General features: G+C 42.0%; 1 protein-coding gene across 2 annotated transcripts in view; it reads right to left on the bottom strand.

Annotated features, from left to right (window-relative positions):
* LRBA (LPS responsive beige-like anchor protein) overlaps nt 1-26,389 on the bottom strand; it is a 970,380-nt gene that overhangs the window by 841,490 nt on the left and 102,501 nt on the right. For both annotated transcript variants that reach the window (XM_089670467.1, XM_089670468.1), the window contains exons 10-17: nt 23,034-23,167; nt 18,915-19,023; nt 11,601-11,753; nt 6,676-6,844; nt 6,279-6,358; nt 1,242-1,304; nt 595-692; nt 403-495 (exon numbers count right to left, since the gene is read on the bottom strand). In XM_089670467.1, the coding sequence (XP_089526593.1) occupies nt 403-495; nt 595-692; nt 1,242-1,304; nt 6,279-6,358; nt 6,676-6,844; nt 11,601-11,753; nt 18,915-19,023; nt 23,034-23,167 (899 nt within the window). The remainder of the gene's footprint in view (nt 1-402; nt 496-594; nt 693-1,241; nt 1,305-6,278; nt 6,359-6,675; nt 6,845-11,600; nt 11,754-18,914; nt 19,024-23,033; nt 23,168-26,389) is intronic.

Genomic DNA, 26,389 nt, shown 5'->3' with positions numbered 1-26,389 from the left:
CAGAGGCAGCAGAGCCTTAGATCTCACACTGCAGATATACAGCTTTAAGGGCAAAGGCACAGGAATGTCTGGACACCTTCAAATAGCAGGAAGTGAACTGCTACTTTTCAGCAGGAATTCCAAGTCAGATCTACACTTTCAGGGTACTATATAAGTATAATTAATATTTCCTCTAACATACCAAATTCTCACTTCCTTTATGTTCAAGTCCAGTTACATAGACCAAAATATTTACATGGCATCAATGCCGTATCACTTAAATTCCATTTGAGATATCAGTAAAATTACAGCTTACCAACATCATAAAACTATACATATTAAAACCAATAGGCTAGGACAACACTTTGTTTTGCATTAGAGTCATCCACATATTATAAAACTCAGAGTTTCCCTCGCACTTACTTTGGAGACAAATGCTTCAGAAAGTATCCGAGGACTTTTAAAGATTGAACCCGTATTCCTTCACTCTTTGATGCCAGCAGTTTATAAACCACCCTGGTTTTGGTTAAAAAAAAAAAAAAAAAATGTTAAGCAAAATTGAAAAAAAAAAAAAAAAAAAAAATTAGAGTTAAATCACTGTACAAAGATTGGCACCTTAATCCATTTCTCTGATCAAAAGCTGGAATCATAGAGCTTGGGTGCTCAGACATCAGTGCAACAAGCAATTGCAAAACATCCATCAAGTTGTCATCCTGTATGAAGAAATAAATGCATGAATAGATTAACAGACAACCAAAGTTCTTTGATCAGTGACCTACTGTGCAGAGATAGAAAAGTAAACAAAAAAATCTTCAACTCTAGATTAAATTAGAATTTAGGATATAAATATGTGATAAACCAAGAGCATAACATGCAAACACTTAAGTGATGCGTCATTATATTGCAGTGCACTTCACAGGGTTCAAACTAAGCAGTGCAAATCAGATTAGTGTGAATGTTAAAACGATGTGGAGTTCGGTGACTATAAAGTAAGTATAGAAGTCAAATATAAGACCTAATTTTAATAGAGATGACCTTCGCACATTGTACAAAAATCTACATGATACTATACTATACGTATTTCAACAGACAATGCAAATGAGATCCTAGACATTTTTTGTAATGGCCGATAAACAGCAAGAGAAACCTTAATAATTCTCTCCTGCAAATGTGTAAGCATTTGTGTAATATAATCTCCTTTTAAACAGTGCCACCAAGTGGCAAAAAAAGAAATAAACATTTGCAGCAAATGGTTTACATACCTCATGAATTGTGAGCAAATAATTCAGAATTGCCTGCAGTTCATCTTCTTTCACCCCATAATCCTTTTAAAAAACATAGAAATGTGAGGCAAAAGGTTCTAGCTAGCAGACTATGCCAAATGAAAAATGGTTAGGGGGGTACAGTACAGTCAAAATGGATTAAAAGTTACAGTAAAGACTCCTAAAAAAATTAGCCTTCACAAACACAAGAGTTCAACTCAATCCAGAGATAGAATAAAGACAACGATATGCATTTCTCTGTAATCACATCAAGCATGCTGACTACTAATGAGAGAGAGAGAGAGAGGGGGGGGGGGAGAGGGGGGGAGGGGGGAGAGAGAGAGGGGGAGAGAGAGGGGGGGAGAGAGAGAGGGGGAGAGAGAGAGGGGGAGAGAGAGAGGGAGAGAGAGAGGGGGAGAGAGAGAGGGGAGAGAGAGAGGGGAGAGAGAGAGGGAGAGAGAGAGAGGGGGAGAGAGGGAGAGGGAGAGAGGGAGAGAGCGAGAGGGGGAGAGAGGGAGAGAGAGAGAGAGAGCGAGAGGGGGAGGGAGAGAGCGAGAGGGAGAGAGCGAGAGGGGGGAGGGAGAGAGCGAGAGGGGGGAGGGAGAGAGCGAGAGGGGGGAGGGAGAGAGCGAGAGGGGGGAGGGAGAGAGCGAGAGGGGGGAGGGAGAGAGCGAGAGGGGGGAGGGAGAGAGCGAGAGGGGGGAGAGAGGGGGGAGGGGGGGGAGGGAGGGGGGAGGGGGGGGAGAGAGGGGGGGAGAGAGGGGGGGAGAGAGGGGGGAGAGAGGGGGGAGAGAGGGGGGGGAGAGAGGGGGGGAGAGAGAGGGGGGGGAGAGAGAGGGGGGGAGAGAGAGAGGGGGAGAGAGAGAGGGGGAGAGAGAGAGGGGGGGGAGAGGGGGGAGAGAGAGGAAGAGAGAGAGAGGAAGAGAGAGAGAGGAAGAGAGAGAGAGAGGGGGGGAGAGAGAGGGGGAGAGAGAGAGCGTGCGCACAGGACCCAACATGCAAGTCATTTAAAGTGGTTTTTGCACATAATTGGGCAGGAGGGATCAGGATGGAGGGGACAAATAATAAGCATGGGTCAGACAGACATCGTACATGTCACAAAATAGGGATCCGGCAGTCCAATGTCAGCAAGGACCACATTCCATGTCAGGGTAGCACCAGAAGCCTCAGCAATTCCAGTGTCCAGAATAAACACAGCCTGTATGAAGTCCAGCTGCAGAATACACAGGTGCTGTTCTATGTTTCACAGTTCTAATCTCCTTCTAGCCTCCCTCTAGTGCAGTGTTTCTTAACTCCAGTCCTCATGGACCCCCAACAGGTCATGTTTTCAGGATTTCCATTATTTTGCACAGGTGATTTGATCAGTTTCACTGCCTTAGTAATTACCACAGCTGTTTCATCTGAGGGAAATCCTGAAAACATGACCTGTTGGGGGTCCATGAGGACTGGAGTTGAGAAACACTGCTCTAGTGAGACCCTATAGCCATGAGTTCATCCCTGTCTAGCACAGATGCTGTGTTCTGCTTTCACGGAACACTCTCACTGTGAAATCAATCTGGCAACTATACAGCCACTAGATCACGTTCACTTTACTAGTTGGTTGCTGACGGAGGAAAACCCTTCACAACGCATGTCCAAAAAGCTGAAATACAACCCCATTTCCAAATGTCAGGACGTTGTGTAAAATCTAGGATCTAATTAATCTACCAGCATGTCTTTGGAGTGTGGGAGGAAACCGGAGTACCCAAAGGAAACCTACACATGCACAGGGAGAACATACAAACTCCAGGCAGGTGGTGCCATGGTTGGGATTTGAACCAGAAACCCTAGTACTGATTTGCACAGAAATTCGGTGCAGTTCCTGTGCAAATCACATGCAATATGCTGCACCACACAAGTGTGAACCCAGGCTAAATGTGCTTGTTATGCTGCACAAAAATGCAGTCAAGGAATCCTACAATACAATAACATTTTTTAGATTGATGAAAAGTTGTAGGTGACCAACCAGCACAGGCAGCACAGAGTTGGAGCATGTGCTAGTTCCCTTGCCATTCCATGCATCCAGAAACGGTACTGGCAAGGGGCCAGGATGACAGATTTTGGTGAGTATATCTTGCTTCACAAGGTAAAGCTGCCCAGAGATGGACTGAAAATCATCTGGTTCAGCAGTGATTTAAAAGGATGAGTTCACCTTTTTAGAAAAAATAATAAATGCACATTTTCTTTGCAGGTAAAAGAAAAATGTGTATTTATTATTTTTTTGCTGCAGGAGCCTGTAAACCATTGCACCAGGGATCAGCAAATCAATGGTGCCCTGCAGGTCTCCTGCAGATCTGTCAGTATAAATCCATATTTTATTCACAATAGAAAACATCAAAATGTTTAAAACTGAGGAAATTTACTATTTTAAGGAAAAAAAAAAAAAGGTAATTTTGAAATTCATGGCAGCACCAGGTTTTAAAAAAGTCATGACAGGGCAACAAAGTGGTACTAACAAAGAAAAGCTGGAAAAACATTATACAACTAGTTAGGTTACTTGGCAACAGGTCAGTAACATGATTGAGTATAAAAAGAGCATCTTAAAGAGTCAGTGTCTCAGAAATAAAGATGGTCAGGAGGTTCATCAAACTAAGAAAAAGAAAGTTAATTTTAGTTTACTGTTCCTGAACTTCAAATTGCAAAGACTTTAAATCATCTACAGTACAGAAGGTCAAAAGATTCAGGAGAATCTTGAGAAATCTCTGTGCGCAAGGGTCAGGACCAAAACTCAATATTGGATGCCTGAGATTTTCGGGCCCTCAGAGGACAATGCATTTAAAACAGGCATGATTATGTAATGGAGATCACTGCATGGTCTCAGGAATACTTCCAAACATCACTGTCTGAACACAGTTCATTAAACCATCCAAAAATGTAAGTTAACCTGTTCCCGCCTGGCCAATAGCAGAATGATGGCCGAGCGGGACTCTCGTCGATCCGGGTGGGCATCAGATGGCATCCTTCCTGGATTGTGCCTTGCACGGGCCATGCTGTGGCGAGATCTGTCATCGACTGTGTACCTCGGACACAGCCAATGACAGATTTGTGTACCTGCCCATTGCCAATACCATGTGACCTGCTATGGCCAATCACAGCAGGACACATGATAATTGTAAACAATGGACGGCTTCCTTTCATGCTATCCATTGTATACAATTGTGTCACTAGCAGTGATTGGTCAAAGTGATCACATGTGCAGACTGAGACAATCACAGCCCACCTGTGTCATGTGATTAGCCGTGGCCAATCACCAAAAAAAAAAAAAAAAAAACCACCTGAATGAATTTATTTAACTTCAGCTAAATGATTCCTTATAGCAAAGACATTCTTTGCTATAAGCAATCATGAAATTCTTTGCTATAAGCAATCATGTTGGGGGAGAAAAAAAAAATGTCCAAAAAAAATACTTCAAAATAACATGCCATGCCCCTTACTAAATACCTTGAACTGTCTACTTTGCAAAAAGAGGTAATTTAGGGGATTATCTGAACTGTCTTGACATTTTAGGGACTCCAGAAATTAGACTGGCTGTCAGTACTTCAGGACTGATCAATTTTCAGATATATACCATAGTTTGTGAACTCTATACAACTTTCCTACAGACCAAATAATAAATAATGATTTCGGTTATTTTCACCAAGGAAATGTAGCAGAATACATTTTGGCCTAAATTTATGAAGAACAATTATTTTTTATCTTATACCAGAAACAAAGAAAATTTTCCAGCTCTTGGCGATCACAGCGATACCATATATGTGTAGGGTATTTGTTGTTTGTACCTGTACTACAGCCCAGAAACAATAGTGCGCATTTTATTTTTTTTTTGTACCAAAAACACACTGACACTGAAACCAATTAAAAAAAAAAAATTTCTAACCTTTGACCCTGACCTTGACCCAAACACTAACCCTGGCACTGAATTAGATCAAACCTTGATCCAAGTATTTTTTCTTTAATTTTCATAAAATTTTATAATATTCATCCTTTTTTTTTTCCTCTCTCTCTCTCTCTCTCTCTCTGCAAGGAGAGAGAGAGATACAATGCATCTCTCTCTTCCATTCAGAGAGGAAAAAAAACCCAAGGCAGGTGAGCTTCACAGTGACTGAACACCGTGATAGCCAATCAGAGGCTATCACAGCGATCATGTTACCCGGAATCGGGAGTCACGGAACCTGGGGCTTTCAGTGACAACCTGGTCTTTGTGCTGGGAGTGCACTGTGCAGCGTGCTCCCAGCACAAAGACAGCTACACAAATATGTGGCCCCACAGAAACGAGCCCAGTTCTGTGAGGCCGAATATTTGTGTGACGTCAGCGTGAAGGGGTTAAACACCACCAAAAATTTCTAGTTTTGTGAACAAAATTATAAAAACTTAGTTTGGGTACAGCGTTGTATGAACGCGCAATTGTCATTCAAAATATGAGAGTGCTGAAAGCTGAAAATTGGCAGGAAGGGGGTAAAAGTGCCCAGCATTGAAATGGTTAAAGCTCAGAAGAAGCCATATTTGAACATGATCCAGTAATGCTGCCATCTTCTCTGGGCCAAAGCTCATTGAAAATGGTCTGCTGGAAAATGGAAAACTGTTCTGTGGTCAGACTAAACTAAATTTGATATTCTTTCTGGCAACCATGGGCTGTGCAGAGAGATAGAAAGCAGAACGTCCATGCTGACAGGAGAGAGATCTGTGTTTACACAGAGTTCTCTACCCTCTCAGCTTTGCCGACAATCGCCGGCCAAGACCCAGTGATTGACATCCTCAGGAGCCAATAGCAGCACGGGTAGGGCAACGCATGCGTCCCCTACCGAGAACTGCGAAATCACACATTTACCTGATTTTGCCCAGCGAAGCAGCTCTGTGGCAGTACATCTGCTATGGGGCAGTGGGCAAGTGGTTAAACATGTGAACAACAATAACTATACAAATGACACACTACAAAAAAACCTAAACATCAATTCTACCCATTAGGCCTAAACTAACAGTGATGCTTGTGTACATTACCTTCATTACCAACTGTTTGATGAAAATGAGCAGAAATGCACGAAGAGAAAGGATCTCCTTCTGGTTAGGCCGAAGTCCATCTTGAGGTATTAAAAAAAAAAAAAAAAATTAAATGTTAACATCTCACACATTTTTCACAATTAATAGTGCTTCCAAACAGAATTCTGTTTTACTTCACCCTGCCATGTGAGAAACTAATGGTCTTAAACCTAACAAGCTAGTCACTGCAAAGGTTTAGAGGACAAATACAAATGCACAACAACCAACACTGAACATATGAAGCTAGCACGCATTCATGTCACATCGCTGCAAGTAAAAAAATTACAATTATTTAAATAGCTTCTTTTGGGGCACCAACACTTAAAAAGGACATCGAATAATCAAACATTCAACATACCCAACCCTTTAGGAATGATCCCACTTCGGTCCTGGGGGTTAACAATCCAGTAGTAGTACTTTAGTGTGTGCATCACCAGGAGAACAGTGCCAATTCGCCGCACTGCATTGTAGATATTAACTGTGCTGATGAAGTCAGTAGACATGTAAGTATACAAGGCCAATTGTACCTTCAGAGTGAAAAAAGGAAAGATACTTTAGTTCAAACACTTTGCCAAAGTAAACCTGTCATGAGAGGAACATGGGGTGCATCACCAGGAACTTTTACAGGCAAGTTAAAAGTCCTCTTATCTCAATCCTGCATTTAAGGACAGAGGCTGAGTAGTCATAGATCCTGGGGCATACCCAAGCAATGAATGAGAAGCCTGGCAACAACAATGGCAAACAGAACTATGCCAACAGGTCCAACAACAAGGGTCAATAGACCCAACTTCTGAAGCTGCATCCACTGAAGACTCGATGCCTACCTGGTCATCTGTTCATGTGTTTTCAAAGTTGAGCTACAGAGGCCTGGTGACAAAATACCCAGGAAAACTCCCACAGATCTGGCGGAGTCAGTGCGCAAAAGGGCAAGAGGAGCGTTGTACTTGAGAGTGTAATTTCTAGCAATTAGACGTTCAATTCATCGAGGTATGGCAAACCTCAAAGCACGATGTCCCTTGCAAGGTCCTCTGGACAGTACATATAGGGAATCCATCTCCCTGACCAAACCTGTTGCTTTGAAGTAGACTCTTAAGGCTTTGACCAAGTCCTGGCAAAGCAGAGCAATTTCCTTTGGGTGTTTTGGAGCCGAGCAACAATGGTAGGACTAGCTCTTAGGTGGAAGCCTAGGAAGTAAAAAGGATAGTCTTGGGCATAGGGTTACCTTGTCATTGTGAAGAATGATGGATCACTCCTTGCAAGAGAGCTGCAAACCAACCAAAAAGGCTACTATGCAAGGGATCTCATCTAAGGAAATATCCCTAAAAGAGATCAAGGGGTGGGTTCTGCAAGGCAGAGAAAACCAAGTTGAGATACCAAGGAAGCACATGTTGCTGCAAGGGGAACTTGATGTAAAATACACATTAGATAAAAAGCCAGGGGTTTTTGAAAAAGAATTGCCAAGACCGAAACCTGTCCTTTCAGAGTGCTTAAGGACAAAGTTCATGTCAAGACCTGATTGTGCCGTACATTCTGGCCTTCCTACAGAGTAATCTTTTGAATGAAGAAGTGCCTGCATTCACACCAGGTATAGAAGGATTTCAAGGTAATGATAGCAGATTTTTCATGATTGAATCTCTCGCCTACCTTGGTAAAAGCAAGAAAAGTCACGACACCCCTCTGTCCCCTTGTGGGATGTGAAATGCACAGGGCACTGGACAGTGAATCTCCATCCATGATCTGACTTGCTTACTTCCAGCTTACTTAACTCCTGGTGACCCTTGATGGTTGATGTAGGCCACTGCAGTGGCATTGTCTGACTGCACCCTGATTGGGTACCTATGTAAAAAGGGGGCCCAGTGTTGCAAAGCAATCCTTATTGTTCTGAACTCTGGGATGCTGATGAGGAGCTTGGCTTTCACCGATGACCAGATTTCATGAACCATGAGGGACTGGAGCACTCCTCAGCCTGAAAGGCTGGCAGTTATCACTTTCTAGTGAGAAGGAAGGAAAGACTTCCCTATTGTGAAGGCTGGGCTGGAGATCCAACAAATTAGGGAATTCCTTGCTTGGCTGGATATGAGCATGTGTATGGAGAGAAGGGGCATGCTTACTCCAAGTTGACAAGAGCTTGCGCTAGAGAGGTCTTAAATGAAAACAATGAGCAAATGGTTCACCATTAAAAAGGAGGCAACCAAGAAGCCTAAAAATCATGGAGAATCTCAGTGTGGGATATCTTTTTGACCTCGATTTCCGAACTTAAGCTCAGAGAAAATGTTGTTCTCTGGAAGAAAAAACCCTGTTTGGGATGTGTCCAGGACCATACTCAAGTATTCTAGGCAAAGAGAAGGCTGGAGAGCAGATTTTTGTAAACTGATGCCCCATCCAAAAACAGAGCATATGCACTGTCCTATTTAACATTTGCAAACAGCTGGAATTAAAAGGAGTCCTTTAGGTGGTTGTCCAGATAAACTGACTTGGATGCCCTGAGTTCTGAGACGGGCAAGAGGTGTTAGAACTCTGGGAGCATAGCATAAGCCAAAAGGACAGTGAAAAAAAGTGGAAATGACTGTTTGCCACTGTAAAGCACTGAAAACACTGATGAGGAAGATCAATGGGAAAAAGCAGATATGCATCTTGGATGTCTATGGATGACAGGTACTCCCGTTGACTCAAAGAAGAAATAACTGATCTTGCAGATTCCATGCAAAATTTAGGAAACTGAAGGATTTTAGATTCAGAATAAGACAAACACAAAACAACATAGAACACGCTCTACCGAAAAACCCTTGGGAAACTGGAAAATCATGGCCCAGATACCTTTTGAAGCAATGATTTTCTAATACAATGAAGCTGGGTACTCTAACATCCATTGCAACAATTCTTTGGTGGCTACAAGGCAGGATACAGCGGTAACACGCTAATGCATTGCAATGGAAGTTTGGCTCATAGCCCTATGCTATGCTACAAGTAAGGCTTCAGCCACAACACATTAGCATGCTACTGCTGTACCATGCCATGTAGCCAACAAAGAAATTGTTTCAATGGATCTCACCAAGTAGCTGGCTACATTGCATTAGAGGATTATTGCTACAATAAGACAAACACACCTGTTGGGTTTTGGTACTGTTAACAAGTGTGAAAAGAAACTTTTGAACCTGTCTTGTGTGGGTACTGGCATAACTAATCCCTGGGACAAGAGGATTAAAATCGGACTGTCCTTGGCCAGTTTTGTGGTTGATTTCAGAGAACAAAGTTGTGATGGAGTAGAGTTCTGAACTCTATTTTGTTTACCTTTGAAACCACAGAATGAACTCACATCTATGGGACCCAAAAAGAGGCAAAATGTAACAGACATTACCTCCCTTAGGAGTGAGGATCCCCCTTCACTGAGAAGGCTTTGTGGGCCAAGTTTTGAGCAAAAAGGAAGGGCTGAATTTAGGATTTGAAGTGGAAACCTGGATAGAGCAATTCATTGATCTTCATTTTTAAAATGGTAGAGACTTCTGAGGAAAGGGGGGATGGGAGGATGGGAGGGAGGAAGGGGGGATGGGAGGATGAGAAGGAAGAAGGGGGGGTGGGAGGGAGGAAGGGGGAATGGGAGGGAGGAAGGGGGTTTGGGAAACTTCCACTGTGGAAGCAGAACCTTCCCAACTGTAGAAGTGTCAAATGCCTCATCAAAAAGACATCCTTCATAAAGCATATGTGTGATGCATCTTTTACAGGCAGCTTCAGCTGTCCAGGCTTTGAACCACAAGATTCTGTACATGTGAATGGAGATGAGAACCATTCAGGAAATTTGTGCTATTAATAGTTCCAGGGCACTCACACAAAGGAACAGAGTAGAAGGTCAAGTGCGACAATACTGAGGCTTTTGCACACAGCACAAGTGAACATATTCACATTAGCAAACATGTTGCATGAAGTTGCAACTTCAGGTGTATAGGAGCCTGGGAGTGAGAAATCTACTGCAGCCTCCTCTAACACTGCCTCTGGGTCCTTCTGTGTTTGCCTATTCTAGGTCAGGCACATAGGGATCTGACACAAGTAGAGATGGAGGAGGTGGAGAAGGGTCAAGGCATTTTGTGGCCCTGGACAGAGATGGTTGTATTAAAGCCATTAGCGGTCCAAGAATTTGTTGCATTGTTAAAATGGAACTGAAGTTGGATGCAGAGACTGATGTCCTGATGCAAGGGAGGCATTGACATTCTGATGTTCGGTGTTGTGCGGTCTAAGTTCTTCATCCAAGTTTTTGGTGCCCTTTCACGTGGTTTCTGCCACAGCTACAGTTGAGGGTATCTCCTTACAGGGTACTCTTGGAGTAGGAATATAGGGCAAGCATGACTGAAGGAGTATGCAAAAACCTGGATGCAGACTATCCTGCAGGAAAGTTCTTGTGGCAAAAAGGGTGGGAGAAGTGCCTTATAAATGCTCTAGGTGGAAGTGGCTTTGACATGTGCAACCAGTGGTATGTCGTCTGGCCAACCACCCGAGACTAAGGACTGAGTGGCAGAGTTTTAAAAGTGTAAAAGGTTTACACTGTAAAGTGAATACATTCCAAATATTACCTTGGTTTTTACAGTAACTGTCAGCATTATAGGGTGACCCTGTCCAACCTTGTCAAAAGTTGTAGGTCCCTATATAGGGTGCAGGCTTTATCCCTCACAATGGGCATACCCTCTGAAGCTGTGGAATCCAGATCCTGAAGACCCCCTTCAATTTAAGTGGTTTCTTAGTTTTTAAGGTCTTATGGCAACTACTTTTCACAGGCAGGTTTGGACAGCTTTTTTCCCCTGAATGAAATAGTTTAAAAACTGCATTTTGTATTTACTCGGGTTATCTTTGTGTAATATTAAAAATTGTTAGATATCTGAATCACTTAAGTGTGACATATGTAAAAAAACAAAATTAGGAAAGGGACAAATAATTTTTCACAGCACTGTATGTTATATTAATTTCCCCACACACGATTGTGTATAGAAAAAAAAAATGTTCAGCCTTTTTACCCACATTCACTTTGCAAAGTGAACAGCCTTTACTCACCAGTTTCTGAGACCCTGACCCAAAATCATAAGTCCTGGTCTGAACAGCTGGCCTGAGTCAGATATTAAAGGAAGAGACACAGGTACTTGGCATTTCCACAAGGAGAGGTGAGCATTAGCAGCCTACATAATTCCTTTAGCACATGTTTAGTTAGATTAGAAGATTCAATATTTTTTTTTTAATTACCTATTGCACTTGTTAACACAACAATCACAGGAAAAGAAAAAAAGGACCCTTGCAAACCTTTGCTGGTGTATGAATCCATATCGCTGGGTTCAGAAGAAGGTGGTCACAGAGCTGTTTCAGTAAGGGAACTCCATTGTGCAAAGTGCTCAGGTATTTCGAAAATGCCAGGCTGAGCTCAAGTACTGCTCTGGTAACATGTGTTTTGGAAGACTGCACAAGACACAAGTATGAGAAAAAAGTAATTAAAGTAAAAAGAAAACATATCTTACCCTAAGCCAGTGTTTCTCAACTCCAGTCCTCATGGACCCCCAACAGGTCATGTTTTCAGGATTTCCATTATTTTGCACAGGTGATTTGATCAGTTTCACTGCTTTAGTAATTACCACAGCTGTTTCATCTGAGGGAAATCCTGAAAACATGACCTGTTGGGGGTCCATGAGGACTGGAGTTGAGAAACACTGCCCTAAGCAAATCATAACATACTAAGAAGTAAATAGCACATCAGACCTTTTATTTTATACCAAGAAAACGTAAAATTATAACTATTTTCTAGAAAATAAAATCATCCCATTTATGGCAAGCACGTTATTATTAGGCCAATGTAAGTCATTTACAGGCCAATGAAAAAAGTTAATGGTTTCTTTTTAAGATGTCCACAGACTTACAAATATCTTGGGAAGACTCTGTACAACAACCTCTCATATTCTGTAATTCCTGGTTAGACAGATTTTGACCAGCCTAACTACATATAACAGCATTAACAGAGCATTATTTATGTTATTTATTACGAGCTTTTATGTATAAAAATATAAAAGAATGAAAATTACTTCTGAAAAAAAAAAATTGAGGAAGGAATATAGGGGCAGTCATTTCTGACATGTTTGTAAAAGAGAAAGATCTCTGGATGTCTTGGCCCTTTCTCTACTTCATAAATGACATACAACAAGCATAAAGTGTTAGGCCACAAGGAATACATCCGTATGAACCAGCTCAGGGACACTAGTTACTAAATTAGAGCAACTTTAATAAGTCAGAGGTCGCAGCCAATTAACAAGGCACCCATCATGAGAGAATTCTGTGGAGCTGCCACTGCTGTTTTAAAAAATGCTAGCTGCCTTGCTGCATTGCCAATATTGTGTTCAGCAAAATAGACTGAACTCTAACATGAGTGCAACCAGTGAGGTTCCAAATTTACATATCTCTGGTCAATGATTGACAATAATAAAAAGGCAGACAGCCAGACAACTAGCATTTCCAATAGAAAAAGTCAGCAACTAAATCCTCTACATTTCTCCCAGGACAAGTTTTTTTTTTTTTTTTTTTTAGCCACTAGCCATTTTGAGGATTTACCCCCCATAATGACCAGGCCTCTTTTTGCTATTCGGCACTGCACTATTTCAACTGATAATTGCACGGTCATGCAATGCTGTACCCAATAGAGCTTTCTTTCAGCGGTATTTGATCACCTGTGCGCTTTTTAATTTTTGCCGCTATAAACAAAAAAAGACCGAAAATTTAAGAAAAATTAAATTTTTTACTTTCGGCTATAAAAAATATATAGTAAGCTCATAAATTTAGGCTAAAATGTATTCTTCTACATGTTATTGGTAAAAAAAAAATCCCAATAAGTTTATATTGATTGCTTTGCGTGAACGTTATAGCGTCTACAAACTATGGTATAGATATTGCAATTTCCGCCATTTTTTTTTTTTTGCTATACAGCGCTGCACTAGTTTAACTGACAATTGCACGGTCATGCAATACATAAAACGCAATTTATGTCCTTTTTTCCACACAAATAGAGTTTTCTTTCGGTGGTATTTGATCACCTGTGCACTTATTTTTGGCACTATAAACAAAAAAAGTTTTGAAAAAAAAATATATTTTCTCATTTCTGTCATAAAAAATATCCAAAAAAACCCTCAAATTTTGTCATACATTTAGGCCAAAATGTATTCTGCTACATGTTTTTGTTAAAAAAAAAAAAAAATCCCAGTGAGTGTATATTGGCTGCTTTGTGTGAAAGCTATAAAAAAAGTCTACAAACTATGATATAGATAATGGAATTTACACAGCTTTTACTTTCTAACAACCCATCAAATTTCTTGAGGTGCTAAAATACCAGGACAGTACAAACACCCCCCAATGACCCCTTTGCAGAAAGTAGACACCCTAAGCTATCTGCTGAAAGGCATATTGAGTCCATGAAAGATTTTATTTTTTTCCCACAAGTTTTTTGGAAAATGACAAACATTTTTATACAAAGTTGTCTTTTAAAATTATAGATTTCTCACACAAGCCAGGGGTATATGTGGAATTACACCCCAAAATACATTCTGCTACTTCTAACGAGTATGGGGATACCACATGTGAGACTTTTTGGGAGCCTAGCCACATACAGGAGCCCAAAATCCAATGACCACTTTGAAAGCCTGAAGGTGTGCAACTTCCTCATTTCACTTCCTCACTACCTATCACAGTTTCGGAGGCCCTGAAATGCCAGGATAGCACCAAACCCCCCCCGGCCCAAATGACCCCTTTTTGGAAAGCAGACACCCCAAGGAATTTAAAAAGATGCATGGTGAGCATTTTGCAGACCTCATTTTTTCTCAGTGTTTTGAAACATAAAAGAAAAGAAAAAATGTTTTTGTTTTCTTTCTTCCATTTTCCAACAACTTGCGGCAACAAACGAGATCTGCAAAATACTCGCCATGCTTTTTATCAAATTCCTTGGGGTGTCTACTTTCCAAAAAGGAGTCATTTGGGGGGTTTTGTGCTATCTTGGCATTTCAGGGCCTCCGAAACTGTGATAGGTAGTCAGAAAGTGTAATGAGGAAATAAAGCCCTTTAAAAGCCTGAAGGTGCTTACTGGATTTTGGGGTCCTGTACTTGGCTAGACTGCCAAAAATCTCATGTGTGGTACTCCCATACTCAGGAGAAGTAGCAGAATGTATTTTGGGCAGTAATTCCACATATAATGATGGCATGTGTGAGCAATAAATCATTTAAGTGATTATATATATCAATTATTTTTTTTTTTTGTCATTTTCCAACAACTTGTGGTAAAAAAAAAATCTAAAAATCTTCTGTTGACTCAACATGCCTATCAGCAAATAGTTTGGGGTGTCTACTTTCCAAAAAGGGGTAGTTCTGGGGGGTGGGGGCATTTTATAGCCAGCATTAGAAGTTTATTCCACATATCATTCATTCACTCTAACAACCTATGCCTGGCCATGGCAGCAGAGAACACAGCATATGATGAATCGCAATTTTTTTTTTTTTGTAGTAATGCCCATGTTGAGGGTTAAGCCCTAAAAAAATTTAACTTCGGAAACCGTAATGGGTTTCCATGCAAACGGTCTGGCAAGGTTTGAATTTGGGTTGGTGGCGATAAATTGTTGTGCATATAAATTGCTTTGCTAAAAAAAAATATCAATATGTATTAATTGGTTTACATGAAAGTTATAGCGTTTACAAATGGCGGTATAGATACAGGAAATCTTTTTTTTTTTTTTTTTTTTTTTAAATACTAATAATGGCGGCGATCAGCGACTTATCGGGACTGTGGTGGGCATTCTTACACTGGGAAGAACTGACTTGGTGTCACCTGACATCCCCAGTGGCACCAATACAGTGATCAGTGCTAAAAAAAAAAAAAAAACACTGACACTGTACTAATGGCACTGGGGAGGAAGGGGTTAACAATGAGGGGCGATCAAAGGGTTAACTGTGTGATGGGAGTGCTTTACTAGGGGGCGAAGGGTGTATGCTTCACTGTAAGCACACTGATTGCGATTGGTTGTGCTCAGCCATCCTGAGTAATTTGCCCAAACTGACAGAGAGGAGGGCTGTTGGTATACAATGCAGCCCTCCTCCCTGTCGGTGATCACCGCTAATCACTGGGTGCCGGCAAGTAATCACCGCCCGGGACCCGGTGATTGACACCCAGGGCCGTGACCGGACGGCGTGGATAGGGCGGGCGCACGCCCCCCCATCCAGAAATACAGAATCACGTAGAGGCCACCCTGCAGCAGTAAATCTACTGTGGGAGGTCCTAAAGCGGTTAAGGAGCCTGCTTATACCAGTTGGTTAGGGTACAGTTCACCTTTTCACATAAAACTAAAAAGGTGAACTAACTCAGAACACCCTCCCCAACCTTCCAGTTCCTCCTTCATATGATGCCCACTTTCTGTCACCCTCTCCAGCTAGTATGATGGTCTGTACATTTAAACTTCACAACACAGCACTGGAGGCTGCAAAGTAGTATATTGCACGCAATGGTGACATTTATTGGCAAGCACTGGCCAATGAGAATCTTTGCTTTGTACTAGGATTTTATTCTAGAAGAAAGGCATCTCAAAAAGGATTTTGATTGGTCAGTGCTGTCACATGGTCAGCGTTGACAAATGAGCACTTGCCATTGCTCATAATATGCTGCTACTCAGCCTCTGGTGCAGCATAGTGATGTGTTAAGCTTCCAGACCATTATACACACTGGAAAATTCAGTGGAAGATGGGCATGCAGCAGGAACAGGAGGGGTGGGGAGGATGTTGTGAGTTAGTTCACTTTTTTAATTTTTGCATTTAATTGCAATGTCAAAATAAAGTGAGACAAAATAAAGTATTTTCCCACCTATGCACTCCCTGTAACTTTTCCAACACCCTCTTTCCTCTCGCTGATCACTACTTTATCAGCTTCACACTCTCCTTGTCTCCTACCTCCCATCCCTCCAACCAGCAGTTACCCGTAGAAACCGCCGCCACCTCAACCATCCATTCTTCACTCTGCTACCAAGTGCCTTTATGATAAAATTGCACCCCTGTCCTACACAGACCTGGCCACATCTGCCTACAACAACTTACTATCATCCTCCCTGGACACACTTGCTCCTCACTCTACATGCAGAACCAGGCCTCACCTGCTACAACCCTGTCAAAAACATGACACCAGAATTCTCAAGAGACGCAGTAATGCTCTTGAGCGAACAAAGCATAAAACTAAATCCCTGCAAGGCTTCACTCTCTTCAAATTCACCCTTCTCAAATACAACTGCGGCTCCCACACTGCTAAACAAACCTACTACAAAACTCATCAAAACGCTCTCATCCAATCCTCTCCCAACTTTTTTCTACCCTTAATTCCTTACTTCATCCCCCACTGTCTCAACCCACCAACTTACTTACTGCCCAGGAGATTGCCAGTCATTTCAAGAACAAGATCAACATAAATCATGATGAGATCTCCATTGTCAAGCTTCCTCCTCCAACCAACATATCAGGTCCAACACCACACTTAATAGTCTTCTCCTTCAGCACTGTTACCACCAAGGAGATTGCCAAACTCCTTTCCGAGACTCACCTCACCACCTGCCCCCTGGACCCTGTCCCCTCACAATTATTGCGTGCTCCTTCCTGCTCTATCAAATTCTCTAACACACATCTTCAACCTCTCCCTCTCCACTGGCACCTTTCCTTCCCTGCTCAAACATGCACTGGTTACCCCCACACTTAAAAAAAACCCTTGCTTACCCCACCTGTTCGAATACGTTAAGGCCCATCTCCCTGCTGCAGTTTGCCTCACGAGCGCCTTGTTCACAACCATATGAGTTACTACCTCAGCGACAACTGATCTCCTACAGTCTGGTTTCCGCCCACAACATTCAAACCTACTAACTGCTAAAACTAATCGCCATTACTCCATACTCATACTCCTAGACCTTTCCGCCGCCTTTGACACAGTTGACCACCCGTTCCTCCTCAGTAAACTCCACTACCTTGGCCTCCGTGACTCTGCTCTTTCCTGGTTCCCCTTAACCATCTCAGCGAACTTTCACCATCACATACAACACCAACTCTGCCACTCCTTTTCCTGTTGGGGTTCCCCAAGGCTCTGTACTTGGGCCCCTCCTTTTCTCTATCTACAGCTCCTCCCTGGGCCAATTGATAACCTCCTATGGCTTCCAATACCACCTCTATGCTGACAACACCCAGATCTATCTCTACACTCCCCAGCTCACTACCTAGATCTCCTCACGTATCACAGATCTACTGAGTGACATATCAGTATGTACGTCACACCACATCCTCAAACTCAATCTTTCTAAAACCAAGCTCATAATATTTCCTCCTCCCCGATCCCCCACTCATGACTTTACCATTAAGATTAACAGCACAACCACTGGTCTCTCCCCACATGCCAGAGTACTAGGCATAATCCAAGACTCTGACCTCTCCTTCGGGCCCCATATCCAATCACTGGCTAAATCCTGACATCTAAACCTCTGCAACATTTCCAGAATTCGCCCCTTCCTAACACCACCACAAAATAACTTATCCATGGCTTGGTTATATTCCACCTTGATTACTGCAACTCCCTCCTCACTAGCCTACCGTTACACAGGCTATCCCCACTTTCAGTCTATTATAAATGCTGCTGCTAGACTTCTATGCCTTACCATCTGATCAGCGACTGCTGCCCCTCTTAGCCACAATCCCTTCACTGGCTTCCACTAGCCCAATGTATAAAATTCAAAATACTAACCACATCGCACAAAGCCATCCAAAGCACTGCCACTAGCTACATCACCAAACTCATCCACAGATCCTGTCCAAATCATCCGCTCTGCTCCTCCCAAGGCATCTTGCTCTCTAGCTCTCTTGTCACCTCCTCCCATGCTCGCCTCCAGAACCTTTCCCATCCTCTTGAATTCCCTACCCCAGTATGTCTGGTCAGTGCCTACCCTGTATGCCTTGAGGCAATCTTTGAAAACAAACTTATTCAGGGAAGTCTACCCCACCCTCCATCTAAGAACTGTACTTTAATCACCTCCATCAGATCATCCCCCGCAGCTATTACCTTTTTATCACCTTCCCTCCCTTTAGATTGTAAGCTCCATGAGCAGGGCCCTCCTGTTCCTTCTGTATTGTAATTGTACTGTGCCCCATTATATTGTAAAGCTCTGCACAAACTGTTGGCGCTATATAAATCCTGTATAATAATGTCGTCCCTTTGCCATTTTCTCCAATTAAAAATAATAATGCTTGTTTGGGGTGCTGGTAAAATCCACTGTAAGCTCGAAAGAGCAGGGCCCTTGACCCCCTCGTGTTTTGTTTTGTTACTGTATTGTCTCAGGTTCTGTCCCCCACTATAATGTACAGCGCTGAGCAAACCTTTTAGCGCTATATACTGTATAATAATAATATCAGAAATATATTTAAAAAAAAGTAGAGAAAACTGCCCAGAGTCGATTTACAAACTAGCAAAATAATCATTTATCATGAAAAAAAAAAAAAAACACGACAATATAGCCTCTATACACAAATATTGTCCTATGAAATGCCAAAGTGATTCTCATACGCAGTAAAGTTTACCTTCTCAAGACTGTATCCTATTACAAGAAAGCCCTTTGAAGACAGCATCTGTTCTTGCATAGCGAGTGAGTTTTTCAGCAGCTCCAATATGAAGGACAAAAGTGTTGAACTACAGAGAAGACAATAAAACAAACAAATCATTTCAGACATTTCATCAAAACAAATCCAATAAATTGTACAGCAGTTTTCCACTACTGGAAAATGAATTCCATTAACAAATTTAAATTAAACATAAAAGTGTTTTGTTTTTTTAACATAGATAAGGAAATTGTTGAAACACCTATTAGGCTTTTTTTTTGCTGTCTCTGTTCCACTGGGGGAATGTTCCTTCATTTGCTGTCCTGTTTTGTCCTACTGGAAGATTTATTCTCATCTCTCACTTTGTTGGTAACCTTAAAATTTGTTTATTTCCTTCACTTTAAGCCCCCATTAACACCGATGCAACTTATCATGCAATTTGAGAGTTCAAATCGCATGACAAGTCGCGCCCTATGATCAGCAATGGAAGCGTTCATTGGAGTCACACCATTTGAAAAGTAGTTCCTGCACTACTTTTGCCGATTTCTGGTACAAATTTCACTGACATCTGTGCATGAAGTTGCACAGATGTCTTACAAGTCATAATGACATGCGACTTTGCAGCTTTAAGTGAAGTTGAATGATTTTAAAGTCATATTCAGTGTGAACCAGGGTCAAGTCTCAGTGACAATGATCACCAGGAAAAAAAAAAAACAAATAGAGTGCATCTCCACTGTGGGGGCACAAATGGCAAAAAAAAAAAAAAAAAAAAAGCCTTACCTTTACATACACTTTCAGTTAAAAAATTACAGTTTAATTTCCCCAAGTCACCATTTGTTACAATATATTCAAATCTCCTGCAGAATCCGTAATATTCTCATTATCAGAAACATTGTTTAATCAATGTGAATGTAAAGATCTGTATTTTTGGCTATAGAATTACTTAAACCCCAGGATATTAAATATTTTCTACAAACAGAGGCCTTGTAGAATGAAAAGATAGTAGTTGCAACTTTGAGGTTGTGCAATATTTGTGGAACTGTTTATCAAACACATTTTCAGGGAAAAATATAAAATGAATTTTAGTGCAAACACACATAAAACTAATTTTTTTATGTAAAATACAAAAGATGGGGTAGCAACGAGTAATTACATACCAAACATGTCAAGTCTTAAAATTGTGTGTACCCATGTTATCCCGACAAACTACAGTACCAAAATAGCTCAACAGGCAATGCTGTAAAAGCCTTTGCAGCTCATCAGCTTAGAGTTCGCTGTGAGCTCTGGTACTAGAAATAGTGCTCTCACACTAACATTTGCAGGGGTACCTCATGTCTGGTGCATTTGTGGTTTACACACACACCTTGTGCATGTGTTTGCAGTGTGTGCTGAACAATGAAATCTACGTTAAATTACTTTCATTTTTTTTTTCTTTTAAATACATTTTATTATATAAAATATATGCTATCACAAGGGGTTAAACCCTGGATGTGATAGCATTGTACAAGTGACAGGTACTCTTTAGAGACACACTGGGGGTCTGTTAGACTCCAAGGTCTCCCCTGCCATCCAAATCAAATAATGAAGTACAGATCATTCTTCGCTGATACAGCCAGGGAATAGCAGCTCAGAAACCGGATGTGACAAAGCCATAGTCGTTTCTGGCTTCATGCACTGCATGAGAGACCGAGGAACCACGAAGCATGCATCACTTTTACTTTTCAGTCGGAAGGTGACTGAAGAAAATGGGCACAAGCTGCAGCCATCAGCTTGTGCCTAACTCTTCACCCTTTGGACATACTACATACGTCCAAAGGGCTGAACAATTTAAAATTACAAACCCTTGAGCTATCAAACAAGCAGAATTCCAGATTTGGTTAACTAAGCTCCTGTACTTAGATAAATGTAAATACAGTTGGTTGGTGCTTGACAATCTGGGTGCCAGGGTCGGCATGCTATCTTTGTGGGGTGATTTTCAATTACAAATCATTACTGGATAGTGAAGAACTCTTAAAAGAAACTTAATGGCCCAGCTCAAATAAATATACACTATACAGGCATACCGCATACCTATTCGTTCTGCGGGACTTTTCGTACAGCGAAAAATTTGTAAACCGAAACGCTGTTTCCCATAGGAATGCATTGAAAACCAATTAATCCGTTCTGGAGGTCAGAATAAAGTAAAAAAAAAAAAAAAAAAGTCGCTGTCACTATGTCAGTGCCGGTTTTTAAATGCAATTACCAGCTTTTTTTTTTTCTTCACTATAGCTCAGAGAATCAGCTGTCACTTTCCCCCAGCTAAAAGAAAAACATTTTTCCTTTAGTTTATTTCCCTGAGTTAAAAGAAACAATGTTTCCTTTTAGTTTGTTTCTTTTATCTCGGGAAACAAAGTATCCTTTAGCTTCGGGGAAAGTGACAGCTAATTCTGTGAGCTATAGTGAAGAAAAAAAGAAAAAAAAAAAGCCAGCAATTGCATTTAAAAATCGGGAAAAAGTAAACACTACTATAATACCGCATGAGTTATTTTATCAAGTCATGCGGTACTTTAGTAGTGACAACCATGTGTTAATGTTTCAGCAGGGTTCCCCACTGACAGCTGAATGTAAAAGAATTGCAGGCAATTGAAAAAATAAACGACATGGGGTCCCCCCCTCCCATCCATACCAAGCCCCCCCTCCTGAACCATACCAGGCCACATGCCCTCAACATGGGGCAGGGGGGGGAACCCATGGGGACAAGTGCCTCTTACCCACAACCCTGGCCGGTGGTTGTGGGGGTCTGCGGGTAGGGGGCTTATGGGAATCTGGCAGCCCCCTTTAACAAGGGGGACCCCATATCCCGCCCCTATGTGAATGAGTATGGGGTACATGGTCCCGATGCCGATTCACAAAGGACAGTGTAGTGTGGAAAAGAAAAAAAAAAAAAAAAAAAAAAAAAAAAAAAAAAAAAGGACAGGACACGATCTTTGACAAGTCCTTTATTAAAAGAAAAAACGAAAAGAATGCCCCCCGCAGTAGATCCAATGTCAATCACGATGCCGACCTGAAGGAAAGAAAAAAAAAAAAAACAGGCTCCACTTCCAACAATGGCTTCCAGCTGTCTGCCTGCTCTGGTGGTTTGACAGTCCTTAACCCCTTGGCGCTGGCGCCTCCCGGCCCTTTAAGGGTTTCAGGAGCTAGGAGGCGGGGCAGGGTTTAAGGGTCATGTGACCGCCATGATTCACCGTCACGGTGGTCACATGATCGGGAAAGGGCACAATCGAAAGAGGAGATCGGGACCTTTCCGTGAGTATCGGACGTGTGCTGGGAGCGCGCAAGGCGCGCGCTCTCAGCACATATGTTTTTCCTAATTGCACACAAATGTGCGGCAGCTCGGCGTCTAGGCCCAGACACCGGGAGGCCGCACATTTGTGTGCGGCCAGCGTGAAGAGGTTAAATAGTTAAGGGGCGGGACCACCCAGGGACATCGCGCATGTGATCCCACCCCATGTGACATCAGTGCTGTACACCACTGCAGCCCACGCTTTGCATTGCACTTGGTGATGTAAAGCTTGGAAGCAGTGCTTAGCCATGGAAACCATTCCATGAAGCTCTCTACGCACTGTTGTGCTAATCTGAAGGCCACACAAAGCTTGGAGGTCTTTAGCTATTGACTCTGCAGACAGTTGTCGACTTCTGTGCACTGTGCACTTCAGCATGCGCTGACCTCGCTCCAATTAGTTGCTTCCAATTAGCTACAATACCACTAACAGCTGACTGTGGAATATTTAGTAGCAAGGAAATTCCATGGATGTACTAAGCTTGAATTCACTGAGCTCCTGAGAGCGACTCATTCTTTTACAAATGATTGTAGAAACACTCTGTATGCCTAGGTGCTTGATTATATATACCTGTGGTCATGGCGGTGATTGGAACACCTAAATACAATGATTTGAAGGGGTGTCCCAATACTTTTAGCAATATAGTGTATCTGCAATGCTAGATGACAATACAAAGAATCATGTTTAGTATATAAACACGGTTTTTAAAAATCATCTAAACAAAGTTGAGATGGCTGACACTGGTTATTCAGTTTTTGTAAAAATGAGGTCTGTTACTCACCAGACTGAAGTGTCAATATAATCAGAACCATGCTGCTTGTAATCCAGCTGAGCAAAAAGAGGAAAGAGAACCTGAACTCCTCCAATGGAGTGCATTGCACTTTGAATAGAGTGTGTTAGAACAGCCTTGACATCCTTCAAGATAAACATATGGAGTAAAATTAATACAGAAAATCAAACAATTCCATAAAAAAAAAAATACAGTAAGTGTAAAAACCTTTTTTTTTTTAATGAGTACATTAATGGACATGGGAAGAAATAAGGTACACTGGGTTATGCTGTTGCCTTCAGAATACTGGACATTGGAAAACAAGGCTGTGAAGGAAGTCTATCCCATCATGCTTCAGGCTTGTAGCAAAGCAACATCAGCAGCAATCAAACAGAGGGGAAGGATCTGTCTTAATATACGCCAACAGAAACAGAAAAGTGAAATATAGCAAACGAGGAGCCAACAGGTCCATGAAAAACCACCCGTTAACAGAGGTGGAACCACACAGCTTATAGAGCCGCCTGAAAACCTGATGACCAAAGCCAACATCAGACAATGGAGGGTGATCTTCTTTGGATGTCATGGGGCAGGACAGAGACGAAAGAACAATGTCTTGGTTAATGGGCAAGAAAGAAGCCACCTTAGGAAGAATAAGAGGCCAAAGAGCAGTTTCTGAAGAGCCAACAGAACTAGGTTGAGATCCCCCAGTGTCACAGGGGGATGTATAGAGGGAAAAATATATAAGTGACACCCTGTGTGAAAGCCATCATTAAAGAAAAACTCCAGCTTTCCTGCCTCAAAACAGATACATTATTTATCTGAATAAATCACATTCACACCATGGGTCTGTGGGTAACGTACCTCCTTTAGTTGTATATAGCAGGTGCCTGTGATGTCAGTGCTACTCCTGGCTGAATTTGAACATTCGCTTACTTCCTGATACCTTACTTTTTCAGTTCTGATACTACATCTCCCATGATCCTTTGAAACTCTGTGATTTCAGGGCAGACTATGGGAGTCATTTGTACCAGCTGTGGGAGTTGATGTGGGTGGGTTTAAAAGTTACTATGGGGGTTTCATGTGTGGTGGTGAAAGGGGTGGAATGGCATTGTGTTATCACTGCCCACAGTCCATTTCTCTCTGTAGTGAATAGGGAACAAGCAGCAAATGGACCTTTAGTCAGAAAAGTAAAGCGATTCTAAAAAGCAATTTTATTTATTTATTTTTAAATAATAAACACAAGACATGTTATACTTACTTGCTCTGTGTAATGGTTTTCAACAGAGCATCCCCAATCCTCCTTTTCTTTCCCGAGTGCCCCCATAGAAAGCAACTTGCTACGAGGGCACGCATGCAACCCACAGAGCAACGTCCAAATGCTCGTTGCTCTCACATTGCCATTTGGGCAGGGTTTGCAATTGTGCATTTCTGAATGAGAGCTGATTCGCACAGAAAATGCACAACTTACATTACCATGTAGACTGCGCTCTCATCTGCACGTTTCCAAATGCACAGCAATCCTCATCGTACTTGTGTTACCATTTGTTTACATTTGTGCAAGAAAACGCGTGCTTTGCAGTGTTTCGAAAATGTGTGTCAATGCGGGTTGTGTTGGCACTACCATTCCTTTACATCTGCGTTTCCGAACGCATGTCAACTTGCAATTTAAAAAAAAATGCACGTTTTGCTGTGTGTTTTGAAAACGTGCCGCAATGTGTAACTCTTGCATTACCTTTTAGGCTGCATTCTCATTTACGCATTTCCGAAAAGCCACCAGCACAGACGACACGCAATTTGTGTTTCAAAAACACACGGCAACACGCGCCACGCTTGTTCACATCTGCGCATTTCCAAATGTATGGCATTCCACAAGAAAATGCACACTTTGCTATGCATGTTAAAAACACTTACCAATGCGCATTTCGTTTGCGCTACTACTCACTCGCATCTGCGCATTTCTAAACACAAGACCACCTGCACAAAAAGAGCACACTTTGCATTTTGAAAATGCGCAGCACCGCATATCGCGCTTGTGTTACCAATTGTTTGCATCTGAGCGTTTCCAAAAATGCACAAACGCGCAATAAAAAAAAAAAGCATGCTTTGCTGTACGATTCAAAAATGCACAGCAATGTGTGTCACACGTGTGTTACCATTTAGGTTGCGCTCTCAAAAAAAAAAAAGAAAAAGAAAACACATGATTTGTCATGCATTTCATAAATACACATTTGTCATGTTTGCGCAACCACTCGTTCGCATTTCCACATTTCCAAATGCATGGCAATCCACAAGAAAGAGCATGCATTGTCATGCATTTCAACAACACACAGCAATACGCATCGCGCTTGCATCACCATTTGTTTGGATCTGCACATTTCCAAATGCACAGCAACACACAAGACAATAAATGGTATGCCGTGTGTTTAGAAAACGTGCGGCAACATGCAGTGTTTGTGTTACCATTTGTTTGCATCTACACGTTTCTGAATGCGCAGCAACCTGCAAGAAAAAGCATGCTTTGCCGTGTGTTTTGAAAACATGTGGCAATGTGTGTCACGCTTGCATTATCATTTAGGCTGCGTTTGCATCTGCGCATTACCAAACAAGAAGCAACCCCACACAGAAAATGTGTATTATGCTGGGCATTTCAAAAACACGCAGCAACGTGTGCTTGGGTTACTATTCGTTTGCATGTGTGCGTTTCTGAACACAGGGCAACGCACAAGAAAAAGCATAGATTTTCTGTATGGGTTGCCATGAATTCGGAATCATGCAGATATAAGTGTAGTCCAACTGTTAATGACACAAAACGCACTAAAAACATGCCAGACCACGCACTGAAAAACCATGCGACACTCCATCACGGAAACAAATTCTAGAGCTAATTTGTGGCATTTTTCGTATGTAGGATGGCCCAGCTGCTCTAGGTGCGATACACGTTTATGCTTGAAAAAATGCACAAAAAATGCAAGTAGGAATGCAAAGATGACCAGGAAGCAGAGGTGAGGAAAAAACACAGATTTATCAAACTCGTGTAGGAATGACAGTAGCGCTGGAAGTCACACAACTTTCATGTCGCACTAACAGGGCTAATTATTTAAACCCGCCCGGCATCAGCACAGCTATCTTTCAGAGCAGGCTGTCTATATTATAAGAAGGGATTTCCTTCCTGAATAATGCTGTGATCTACGAGGGGGGACTTGGGAGGTTTGGACTATTTCTGTAGTTGTGACTGTACGGGATTTAATGCTAAATAGGATGTAATCAGTCCCACTCATCATCAGAGCTGTGGGGAAATTACATCATTTACCTAGTCTGAAAGACTACAAAAGGGGAGTGTACAGACTCTGGGCACTGCTGGAAGTGGC

This window comes from Staurois parvus, unplaced genomic scaffold (genome assembly GCF_062004578.1).
Source record: "Staurois parvus isolate SC_StPar_1 unplaced genomic scaffold, SC_StPar_1.0 ptg000090l, whole genome shotgun sequence".
Taxonomy (NCBI): Eukaryota; Metazoa; Chordata; class Amphibia; order Anura; family Ranidae; genus Staurois; species Staurois parvus.
The sequence above is the reverse complement of the archived record's forward strand: the minus strand, read 5'-3'. Positions and strand labels throughout refer to the sequence as shown.